The 13,155-nt window shown below is 40.8% G+C and overlaps 1 protein-coding gene across 1 annotated transcript in view; it reads right to left on the reverse strand.

Annotated features, from left to right (window-relative positions):
* Positions 1-13,155, reverse strand: part of ZNF451 (zinc finger protein 451) — a gene marked incomplete at both ends in the record, with an annotated part of 37,274 nt that overhangs the window by 2,523 nt on the left and 21,596 nt on the right. The window contains 3 exons of the mRNA XM_079532819.1: positions 231-305; positions 9,957-10,143; positions 11,015-11,145. Of these exons, the coding sequence (XP_079388945.1) occupies positions 231-305; positions 9,957-10,143; positions 11,015-11,145 (393 nt within the window). The remainder of the gene's footprint in view (positions 1-230; positions 306-9,956; positions 10,144-11,014; positions 11,146-13,155) is intronic.

Consider the following 13,155-nt stretch of genomic DNA (forward strand, 5'->3'; position numbering starts at 1 on the left):
AATACCCAGTGGTGAACCAATAAAAATAAATGCTGAGTCTGCTGGCATACTTTCCAAGATAGAAAGTTATTTTTTCCTTTTAACTCCCAGTATTCCTAACTGCTCATGATTCCTCAGAACATTTTTGAGAGTATTCTTAAGAGGTCATGACATAAAAATGATTTTAGCTTCTCAATCTTCTGTAAATAACAGCACTCTTGAAAATAAAAGAAGTAAAAATTAAAACAGACCTTCTTGTTTCTTTATTTCTTCTAAACTCCTTCTCATTGTTAGTTTGGTATCGTCATCCTCTTCACTATCAGAACCTTAAATGCACAAATTAAATATAAATTAAACATTGCTTCTAAGAAAAAAAAGTCACACACCTCTTACATTTCTTTTACTATAACAGCATTGTAAGTTGTATTTGAACTGCCCTTGTTCCTATCTGAAAACCACAGCAAAACATGTGTATATATAGTGGCATACAGTGGTATTTTGAAGTGTCTAGTAGGGATTGGTACACCCAGACTTTTTATCCCCACTCTTGTTTTAAATGGAGTCTCAGAAAACTAAGGGTTAAAAACCAAACAAGTCAATTAGTCCCATCATACATTCATTTTCTCCCCAGAGGCTCCTGCTGTTCTGGGAGATGGTCTCTGTAATGAGGTTGCATAACACCCACAACAAACTCAGTCTCCTCTATGGTCACAGCAACAGAAGCACTTCTGATTATGTTTAGAGACAAAGAAGATTCTGATACAGACATCTAAATCACTGACTGTGTGACTTTCAATGAAACAAATTAAGTGTTTAAAGAGACTTCCTAAAATTTCCAGCCTCTGGCACATACACCTTGCCTAAGCAGCAGCATTGCTGACTCTCATGTTTCCCAGAATAAAATCCAGCAGCTAGTGTCAAACAGAACTCATGAATCCACAAAGATACCAGAAATCTCTGGATATCTACTGCAGTTAAAAATGCCTTTCTCCAGTCACTTAGCAGACTGCCTGTGAAAGCCTTCTCAGAGCTGCCAGCTACCTGGATAGAACAGATACCTCCCTGTATATCACCAACCAAAGCAAACAAAACAGAAGAAAAAAAAAAAAACACAAACCCAAACCAAACACCATTAAAATCACTTACGAAAGAAAAAAAAAAAAAAAGGAAAAAAAAAAAGAAAAAAAGATTACAGAAGTGGTTTCACCCACTTATTAATGACCATTTTAATGCTCCACATGGCCCTAAAGTGTGATGGTGTGCCCCCCTCACTCTTCCCTTTCCAGTCTGACCATCTCACCACCATGCTGGCTGCTTTCCAGCTTTGGCTGGCTGCTGGAGAAACCAGCACCATGCTCAGTGGCTGATGGCTAATCAAGCAAGCACTGACCCAACCACAGCCTCACCTCAGTGCTAGACATTAGCAGTGTGACTATGACAGTCACCCCATAAATAGGGAGCATCTCACAAGCCCCTTCAGCTGTACTGCACAATAGTGGGCAGTACAGCAGGATTTCATAGAATCATGAAATCGTTTGAGTTGCAAGGGATCTTTAAAAGTCAGCTAGTCTAAGTCCCCTGCAATGAACAGGGACATCTACAGCTAGAGCAGGCTGCTGATCCAGCCTGAGCTTGAATGTCACCAGGGATGGGGTACCCACCACATCTCTGGGCAACCCGTTCCAGTACTTCACCACCCATATCATAAACAGCTTTTTTCTTATATCCAATCTACGTCTCACCTCTTTTCATTTGAAACCATTTCCCATGGTCCTGTCACAACAGGCACTACTAAAGAGTCTGTCTCCTTCTTTCTTGTAGCTCCCCTTCAGATACTGAAAGGTCTCCTTGGAGCCTTCTCTTTTCCAGGCTGAACAGCCCCAGCTCTTTCAGACTGTACTCACAGGAGAGCTGTTCCATTGCTTGGATCATTTTTGTGGTACTCCTCTGGATGCATTCTAACAGGCCCATGTCTCTCCTGTACTGAGGACTCCACATCTGGACACAGCACTCCAGGTGAGGCCTCACCAATGCAGAGTAGAAGGGCAGGATCACCTCCCTTGACTTGCTGTCCATGCTTCTTCTGATGCAGCCTAGGATACAGTTGGCTTTCTGGGCCATGAGGGCACACTACAGCCTCATGTCCAGCTTGCCACTGAGCAGTATCCACAAGTCCTTCCTAGTAGGGTTGTGCTCCATCCTGACATCCCCCAGCCTGCACTAACAGCAGGGATGCCACACGCTAGGTAGAAGAGCTCACACTTGGATTTATCAAACCTCATGAGGCTTGCCTGGGCCCACTGCTGGAGACTAAGTCTCTCTGATGACATTCCATTTGTTAGGTGTGTCAACTGCACCACACAGCCTGATATCATCTGCAAACTTGCTGAGAGTGCACTTGATCCTACCGTCAGCGTCACTGATGAAGATATTAAACAGCACTGGTCCCAGTGCTGACCTGTGAAGGACACCACTCATCATTAAAGTTGGGATACCTCTCAAGGTTATGGCAACCCTGACAACAAGACACCTTGCTGATACAGATCTTCAGTAAATGATCAGTAGTTTGCTTTATAGAATCACAGATCATAGGGACTGAAAGGGACCTCTGGAGATCATCTTGTCCAGCTACCCTGCTGAAGCAGGTTCCCTACAGTAGGTTACACAGGAAAGCATTCAAGTAAGTTCTGAGTATCTCCAGAGAAGACGACTCCACAATCTCCCTGAGCAGTTTGTTTCAGTGCTCTGTCACTCTCAAAATGAAGACCTTTTTCCTCACATACATATGGAATTTCCCATTCTAGTTCTAGTTTCTGCCCATTGCCCCTTTTCCATCACTGAGCACTGTTGAAAATAGGCTGTTTAAACTTTGCTAGCTTCACAAAGATTACATCTTAGACTGAACGTGCACATACAATCCCTTACACATTAACCGTTGACCAAGTCTGAGACTACAAATGGATTCAGCCACACCTAGGCTCCTGACTTCCATAGCTGAAGGAGTTTATAAAGCAAGGGGATCCACTCTGAACCTCTTGACTCAAAGGGAGGGTCCCCGGATGAATGTTTTGACCTCTACCCTCTATGTAGTAAATTATAAAATGTACCTTGCCGTCTCAAATCTTGTCATCTTATTCACATTTAAGCTTTATTAAATCACTGTTTTATATCAATAAATATATTGCTGCTTCTCTCTTACAAATGAAGTGGATAATTCCATTTGTGACAACCTGTTAGAGATATAACAGTTGAGGCAATCACTCCCTAACTCATTTCTTGGCATAAGCATAATAGATGAATAAGTAGCAAGACATAGTACCACATTCTCTGGTTTGCTGCCATTTTAAATAAAAATGCATTCAGAGCACTTTTCTGGAGGTGTTTTTTTTTTTTTTTTTTTTTTTTTTTCCAGGCAATTTGACAAAAGAAGTTGGCAAACTGAAAAAGCAATATTCTTCAGACTGCAACTTGCATAGCAGGTTAAATAGCAAAGGATAGGAGCAGTGAGAAATTCAATAGCTTCTTTCAGTATTAAATAAAGAAGTTGGCTTTCCTGGAACTGGTTATTGAATCAGAGTATTTACCACAACAGAAATCACAATGGCAACCCTCTGACACAGTGTTGGAGCACAGCTCATTTCTGCTTACTTCTGACTTCCCCAACACAGGCAGAAAGCAAGCCTGAGGCCCATTTCTTCCAGAATGTAGCAGATTACTAACTAAAGTGGGTTTTACTGTCAATTAGAATAGTTATGAATATTCAAACAATTCGTAGATAAGTTACTACTTCAGTTCATTTAGAAAGTCTAGGATCTTAGGCATTAATTCAGGCCTCATCTTTCCAATTTTTTTTTTCTTTTAATTTACCAGTCACACCACTTTGATTACACTGCTGTAATAACACGGGTTTCACATCCATACTGGAAAGGAGGTATGCACAAACCAGCATGCAAAACATTTAAATGTCTTAAGAATAAGTTGCCCGTTCTGCGATTTATCATTACTACTAATATGCAGTAACTGAATACTGCTGAGTAGTTACATCATGGACAGGTTTGTATAAAGCACAGTTGAAGGAACACCACTCCACGGGCTACGCCTCTATTTCTTAGTATATATGGTTTGAAGCCTCTGGACATGAAAGCATAGTTCAAACACAGTAAGTGGTAGGTGTCCAATCATATACTGAGCTTTCCATGTATTAATCTCAGTTCATAAAAAAACTGATCGCAAGTCAATGACTATGATAAATTGAACCAGAAGGGCTCAAAGAATCTATGAAACTTCAAAACAATTACAACAGATGATCTCCTGCCTAGTTGGAAGGGAAAAAAGAAAAAAAAAATCAGCTCAGACTCAAAGGTGGTTCAAAAGCATGTTAGAAGTCTCATGAGCTACACTTTGTCTCCAGTGATCTCAAGGTTGATCATTATTTGGTAGACTTCCAGCCCCAACCTAACTATATTAATGCATATTCAACTTCCCATGAAAGCAGTTGCTGGGCTCTTTCAAATCTTTGAGTTGGTAAAAGCTAACTCATTAAGAGGTCAGTAAATGGCCAAAAGTTATCTAGGATTTTTTTCTAATGCAAAGGTTTGTCAGTGTCTCAGACTGTACTGACTTTGTCTATCCAAAAACTAAAGCATGATGTTTGTCTGCAATGCCACCCTCCACACCCAAATCTACACAGAGCAAAGATTAAAGGTGTCACATTGGTTGCCTGATGAGGCAGGCAAAAAAGCAGTAATGTTTCACCACCCTTGGATGTGTTTAAAAACTGTTTGGATGTGGTGCACAGAGACACGCTTTAGCAGAGAGTGGTTAGAGTTAAGGAAGTTTGGTTAGGTTGTGGTTGGACTTGATGATCTTTAAGGTCTTTTCCAACCTGAGCAATTCTATGATTCTGTGTCCCTGTTGAAATCAGGAATAAGACTGTAACCATCAGAAGAAAGGCTCTCTATAGGCAAAAATCCTAAGCAGAAATGTTTGAACACATAAGGTGTAAGGTACAGGAATTCAGCTTGCTTTAGCAACTACACAGCAAGAACTAAGTACAGAACTCATCAGTTGTCAATCAAAGAGATGGAACAATCAACTGATTGAACAGATTCATTTTTAAGTTGGAAAAAACTGGGCTGACTTTCCACACTGTACAGATCACAGTGATCGCAAATGTTGTTTGTAGAATGCCTGTATCCTGTGGTTGAACTCTGCTTTCAAGAGATCCTGGATTTCAGTCAATATGCTCCATGCAAGGATCACAGAATAACAGAATGGCTGAGGCTGGGAAGGGCCACTGGAGGCCATCTTGTTCCCCCTCTGCTCAAGTATAGCCATTTAGAACCACAGATGTCCAGGTCTGTGTCTATGCACCTTTGTGGCACCTCTAGGAAGATGTTGTAGTGGGGAGCCCAGGAATGGACAGGGATGGCCTCACCATGCTGAGTAAACAGGAAGCATCACCTCCCTCAACCTGCTGGTACAGTCCTCTGAATGCGGCTCAGGAAGCTGTTGGCTTTCTTTGCTTCAAGAGACCATTTCTGGCTCACGGTCAACTTGGATCTGCCAGGATACCCAGGTCCTTTTCTGAGGAGCTGCTTTCCAGCTGTTTGGCCCTCAGCATGTAGCAGGGTTGATCCTCCCCAGGTGCAGAACTTCAGTTTCCCTTTGAAACATCACAAAGTTCCTGTCGGCCCACTTCTCCGGCCTGCCCAGGTCCCCCTTCTCTCAGTTTTGTGTCTCTGCCAACTTTTTGAGGGCACGCTCTGTTTCATCATCAAAATCATTAAAGGAAACGTAAAAGACAACTGGATCTAGCAGTGATTCCCAGAGTACACTGAGAGTTATCAGCCTTCAGCTAGACTCTGCACCACTGACCACCACCCCCTCTAGATTTGGCCACTCAGCCGGTCTCCAACCCACCCCACCATCTGCTCATCCCACCCACACTTCCTCAGCTTGCACACACTTCATCAGCATACACTTCTGTTTTCGCTGGCACCTTTGAAGACAGAATGAATGAGAATGTATAACCTGAAGAAATCAGGCATTTCCTGTTTCTCTTGTAAGAAAGGCTTAGCATACTCTGTAGCTCCCAGAACCTCTGCAGTCAGAGAAGAAGCAATTGCCCAATTTATCAGTCAGGACATCTTAAGATACCACCTCTTTTCCGGTATGTTTTGTTAAATAAGCAACAGCTTAGAAACTCCAATTGTACCCACTCTCTCAAAGAAATCCTACTGCTCTCTTCTATTCTTATATACTACCAAATTCCTCATAGAATGAAAAGAAAAAATCATGAAAACAAATCTCGTACGAGCATAGAGATCAGTGATCAGGAAGATTAATCCTAAGAATGGGAGTAAACACAGTAACATTCCTTGAGAGATACAGTACAACAGTACCTGCCAAGCCTCAGAAACCTGTTCTGGAAGGGGAGGGTTAAACTGCCACAGAACACAAATGTCAGCCTGTGTCTGACACCGAAGTGTCAGCCTGAATCTGGATTAGCTGCCCACGCCTCAGAATAATTCCTCTCCTCCGGCACTCTTCTCTTACAGCCTCCCCAGCTACTACCACTCCCTCAATAGTTTCCATCAGGTTTCCTCACCACGCTGAAAACTGGATTTCCTTTCCCTGACTTTCATCCTCCTCTCTTGCCTTACCGTACCCACACACCTCATGACTGTTTCACACATTAATCACACGTGAATTAACTGCACCCTACTTCCCTGTCCTCTCCTATGATGCTTTCTCTGTTTTTTCAGTAACGCCTTATTTTCTCAGTCTATTTATTATCCCGATACACAGTGAGATAAATATTACAAAATTCTCTCACCAACTATTGTCCCTTTTCCTTTTTACATCTGACACGTGAATTTCAGTGCTAACTTATAACGATATCATTAAAATTACTTCATTCAAGCTCAACTTAGCCACAAATGTGGCTATCAGTCATGTACAACATCTGTGATAATTTTTCCTTTACAGCAATGTTCCTTGGTTTCCTTTTGATTATTCCTTCTTCACTAAATCCCTGAGTCCCCACATACTCCTCCCCAATGTCTACTACTCTGATCTCTGTTTCTTTGTTAGGTGACATCATCCATAAATGCAAGTGCAGCTGCTCCCTGCTGAGGGCTCAAAAACCCAGAAGGCCATCTCTTCCTCTATGCAAACTAAAGCTTCATTCTGCATCTCTCTCCCTGCAGACCTTCATTCTGTGCAGCGCGACTATAAATAAAGCTGTATCCCCAGTTCTGCTTTAATTGCATTTTTTTGCAACTGCAGCCAATATCATGGTGGTCACAGACTTTCATTTAATCTTCATTTTACACACCTCTCTAAAAACTCACAATCGGGTTAAATTAAACCTTGAAGCTTTGTTTGTATGGTCTGGGTGGTGAGGTCTTCCCAGTCCATCCACTTGGTTAGAGTTCTTCTATCTTATATATATGTATATATATACACATATATATATTCACATTTATATATTCAAATACACATCTAAGGGATGTCACTGACATACCAAAGCTAGTAACAACTTCCTGTGGTAGCTAAGCACAAAGCCACAATTCAAGGGTGATTTTCTTATCAGTCCCTACTGCTGTAAGTTGTGGCCACTGTGATAACTGTGTAAATAAAGCAGCAAGTGCAAAGCCCATAGTCACTCCAGTAGGCATGGTGCAGCTACTTTGCATCACACCACAGATGCTCATGCCCTTTGTGCTAAGCCTCTTTGGACAGCAGGGGCTGAAGGCTGTAACCTAATCATCTGCAGTCTGACACTTGTGTTAACTGAAAATTCAGGAAAGCATCACATATCACTACATCATTGGTCTTGACAATCTCATGAGGCAGCCAGGCTCCTTGAAGAAGAAAGCCCCTTGACGTAGGAGCTCAAGCAATTAAATAATTTGAACATGAGTTTCTGAGAGACACAGCTAAGCTGAAAGTCCTCAACTTACTCAAGAATCACTTTTGTCAACAGAATTTCTGGCACTCGTACCAGTGTCAGCACAGGCATGATGATTCCTAACCTACCATCAGCTTTGCCCTCAACACTGTCCAGAATTCATTAGAAGTGCACTTTGTATCAGTACTGGCATTGTAAAATAGCAGGTGTCAAGATACAGTCAAAGGATTGTGCATGCTGCAAACATCTGTTGGTAAAGGAATAACTGGTCTGACTCAAACTCTCTATTAACATGAATGAATCTCTCATCACATGTTGTGCCTTCAGCATAGAAGAAAATTAAGAAGTTATGAAGTTAGTTTTAATCAACAAAAAGCAGATAATCCTGCCTACATTTCATACCTCTGAGGAAATTCACGTTCTCCTATGGAAACACAGTCGATAACCTGCAACATACACAGGAACTTCTTTGTTTTTTCCCCCTCTGTTTAAATGCCTGCATATAGTACAGTTACCACAGCAGTTCTGCTGAAATGGCAAAATGGTTCACGAGGTACAACAGTCAAGATGGCTCCCGTCCAAGCAACCCACCCGCTTGCATGCTAGTAATAGCTCTACAGAGACGATTCAGGTAAATTGCCTTCTCATTTTGAAGCTCATCCAATACCAACAGTTGTTTTAATTTTTCAATGCAACCCTCTGTGGTAAATGTTTTTCACCTATTTCCTCCGTCCAGAATAATGCCCATAGATTTGATACCACTGGAAAGCAAACAAACCTTGTTTACATGTCCTCATATTCAGCTGCATTTCTATAGCAGGACAACAGGTTAGACCAGCCCACGATACAAAGGCACAACTTCCCACCTCAGCCCTCTGATACTGGTCTTGCTACATAGAGGAAGACTTGCAAATGCCTGCTGATCTTCTGACCCATGCAGCAAAGCATGTATTCTGAGGTGGCTGCATCTTTTTCAAAGCCTTTCACAGACTCTTGGCCATGACACCAACTCACTGCCCAGACTACACAGTCCTGCTACCAAAACACAGTTTTCTAATGTCCTGTTTTAATACAGGAACAGGAGTAAACAGGCAATTTTTACTGTCTGGGTTAAATCTTGTTGACATTGACAGCAGAAGGGACCTGAGAACAGCTCAAGACAATTCTGTTCCCTGTGAGTTTGCACAGGAACATGACATACACATGATTCCAGCAACTTCTTGCTTAAAATAAGCTGCCCTTTTTTTCTTTTTTTTGTCAGAAGCACACACACAACATTAGTAAGATGCATAATGACTGTGCAGTCAGTACGTTCAAGTCTGGGGCCTCTCAACAGTCCCCATCACCATAATAATTATGATAAACATTAACATCGTAAAGCACATGAGAAGAATGTCTAAACAGGAAAATTCAGTTCTTCTATGAATACTTCAAGATGTCTTAAAATACTTGAAGTATTTAAACACATCTCAGCCTCAGTATCTTTTGCACCAAGATAAGATTGCTCAAACCTCTGATTAATCTATATAAAAACAGTGTAATCACTTAAGCATGGCATTAATTAGAGTATTAAATGCCTTCATTGGTATTTTTCCTCCAAACAGAGGCATGAGCCACGTGCCAGTGAAGACAAATAACAAGTGACTGGAGGTCAACACTTGGATGCAGGACAATCAGAGTTAAAACAGGCAGAGATTTTGGGAAATAACAATGGCACTAAAGTGAGGTCACAGCTGTCTCATGGCACAAATGGAACAAAGCAGATTTCAGCAGAAATCAATAAGTAAACACATCACAGTGCTCTAAACAACTCTTCTTCAGACAGAAAGGAGGTTTCAGACAGAAATAACTGCTTGTTCCAGGTTTTGTTAGACTGAACAAAAATGTGAAGTTAAGTCTGATTTCAAAACTTGTACCAAGCAAACTCATCTTCCGAGCTGCATTTCATTGCAATTCAATACAAGAAGCACCAAGCAACAACTTGTTTTCATCAGCACAAGAGCTCACTTATTTTATTGATGCCTAGACTGCTGGAAAGACTGCATTTATGTTGACTTTCTACCTTTTGTGGTATCTGAAATGCTGTTTAGCAAGGCACACATCATGTCTCCTTCGATGTGATGGGGATTTAGAATGCGAGCTGACCGCTGAGTCATCTTAAATTGAGCTTCCAGTTCCAAGAAGCTTTTGTCTCCAGAAAGTACAGTGAAAGGAATTTGCTTGGGCAGGTGCTCATCCAGCCGACCAGCCTGCATGGAAAACAATGAGAGATGTTAAGACTGCACTTTTATCTCACAGGCTCTGGCTAGCTTTGCCTAAGAGCTCTTTGTAGGAAAATCTACAGCAACTTACTTTTAATCTTTATATGGAATTTACGCTACCATGAAAGGTATTTTTTACTCAGAGGATGGTGAGGCACTAGAACAAGTTGCCTGACAAAACTGAAAACACTACACTGGGGAGTCCTCATGACACCTCATGTTCCTGCTTCTCATCTACACATTTCCCAACCCGAAGTCCTAGGTCTACTGAATATGGACACTGCTCTTTGTCAGCTCAGCAGGGTCTCTGAAGCTGGCACTCATCCATGGACATCTAGTTCTAAATTAGGGCCACTTGAAGGGAGAGGGAAAAGTTACACTTCATTCTGAAACAGCAACTGTAACACCTGTTGTATTTTTATTTTCTATTTTTTAATTCTTCATTTCCTATCCAGCTCCCACGTTTTCGCAATAGACTGATGTCTTGTGTGTCTTACTTGGAATTACATTTGTATTCCTAAAGAAAAAAACATAAAGCATAGGGCAGTGATGATGACAGCTACATTTAATATATTTACTGATGTAATTTATGTTGTGTGGTCTTCAGGCAATCCATAATTCAATTCATAGGGCAAGAGTAAAATGTACGACATTCAGGGTTACCCAAAGGTGTGAGGGGGTTCCTTCAAAATCAATTCTCAACACACTGTCTCCACTCAATTTAGCAATGGCTCTATAATTCTTTTTAGTGGACACACAAGTTGTGTAAAGAGAATCTAACATCAATGGCACACATCATCTGCCACCCTTCTCTCATACTGGAACAAGAATAAAGACAGCACACACTGACATGACTTACATGAACACAGAGTGCAAAGTCTGCTGCCTCTCTTCTGGTACCACAACGAGGATGAAGGAAGAAACATCCAATCTTGTTAAGATAATTATAAACTTTGCACTGCACTGGAGGTTTCCAGTTACTGTATCCTCCTAAGCATTAAAAAAGTATAGCAAAGTCATCATGTAATAAGAATGCAAGGCAAAAGTAAAAGATAAAACTGACTTTAGAGACAATTTATTTTGACAAACATGAAAGCTGAAAAAAATGCATTACCAGAAGCCTCAAAGCCCTCGTTGGGATAGAAAGCCAAAAATGAAAAAGTAGCTAGTCTGATCCTACACAAGTCCTCTTATTTAATATTCTATGTATTTTTCTATTAATTCTGAAAAAAAAAAAATAATCCAGAAATCGTGTACGTTTAGACACACGATCAGACACAGCAACACATCTTTTCCAGTCCCCAGCACAGTTAATGGTCAATGTGCAAAGAAGCTCTAGGAAACCAGTACAGTAACAGAAATGCTTCTCTTATGGAACCCTTTACTAATGCAACGCCAAGATTATTCCCAAGAGAATTTATGATTGATTGTCACATGCCAGAACTCTTTAAAGAGAAGATCCAAGAACTGAAGTAGAAGCTGGAGACAAATATTAGAGACTGGATAAAAACTTGGATGGAGTCAAGGAGAAGAAAAGTGATACAACAATTAAAGAAAAACAAAGCTGGAATTTTCTAAACAACAGTAGCCTAAAACATGTAGTTACTGGCTGAGAAAATAGTTAACAGAGAACAGTGAAAAGAAAACAGGTCGAAACAGGTTGGAAGGGAAAGGAAAGGAACAGCAAATCTTTAATGAAGGAATAAAAAAATCAGAGGATCTTGAGATTACCATGACAACATGAAAACAGATGGAAGACAATTTGAAGGAAGAGATTAAGAACCTCGTGACATTCCCAGATGTTAAGAAGTAACGGGTCTGCATGAGGAGAAAAAAAAATTGCTTGATGTGCCAGGTAATATAACAGCTGAACATAAGACAGGGTTTTGAATGGTAAGTGAAATCAGTCACTGCACTTCACGTGAGGACACGTGTGAAACAAACACAGAAACAGGGCACAGAGGACCGTGTATTCTCAAGTCTGATAAAGAAGCAGAAGCAGCCTCCAGCAGATTTTTTTATTTTTTATTTTAATTTCTATCCTAATGTCTGTAAGAGGGCATCAGAAACAACCGCAAAGTTCAAGGATTCAGTAACAGACTATTCAGAAAGGATTTAGGGCTGTTCTGTCCCTGAGAAAAATGGTCTTTCTAAGTTGTTCTCATCTGTTATGCCAGTCGTGGCCACTGTCACTTGGGAAAGACTTGAAATCAACAATTCTGGCATTTGGGGGTCAAGAACACCTGACAGAGCTCTAGTGGAGCTGGACCACAAAATGAGTGACAGAGAACTGAATGTCTGAGAACAGAAACAACATACAACCTGGTCAATACAATGAGGGGAACTGAAAGAAAAGCTAAGATCGTATGAAAAAAAACAAAAACAAAAACAACCGTAACAACCAGAATAATAGAGACAATGCAACATGTATCATTAAAAAACAACAGTCAGTGATGCTGTTTGGAAAGCACAGAAAAACATGAGACAGGGATGTCACTGCATTTTCACAAGCTAAATGAACAGGAATAGCATGCATTAAATAATTCCAGGAACTACTGTTGTGGTCCTCATGAACCTTAGTATTCCCAAGCTTTGCAACAATCCTTGTGACACTAATAAACGACCAAAATCTTCTTCAATACAAACTGGGCCCATTTTAATGGCAGCTAACTCTTCAGCATGGTCTTTCTGTTCAAGATCTTTAGCAAACATTCCCAACTAGGCAGCCTGAACCTCATTTGGAAAGCAAGAAATTTAGTATAGGATGACCAGAGACCAAAGAAAATTGAAATACGGCAATGTAAATTCATGCCTTCTAGATCTAAAAAGAAAAAAAAAATACGACAAGGACCTGGGAGTTAGAAACTAGCTAGAAAGAAATTCTTTTTTTTTTTTTTCCCCCCCTTTGAGTATTACGTATGTCCTGAGGACTATGAAAAGCTAGTATATCACCTAAGCAAGTTCAGCTGGGAGTCAAAAAGACTCCCCAAACCATTTAGC

Source organism: Tetrao urogallus (assembly GCF_951394365.1).
Source record: "Tetrao urogallus genome assembly, chromosome: 2".
Taxonomy (NCBI): Eukaryota; Metazoa; Chordata; class Aves; order Galliformes; family Phasianidae; genus Tetrao; species Tetrao urogallus.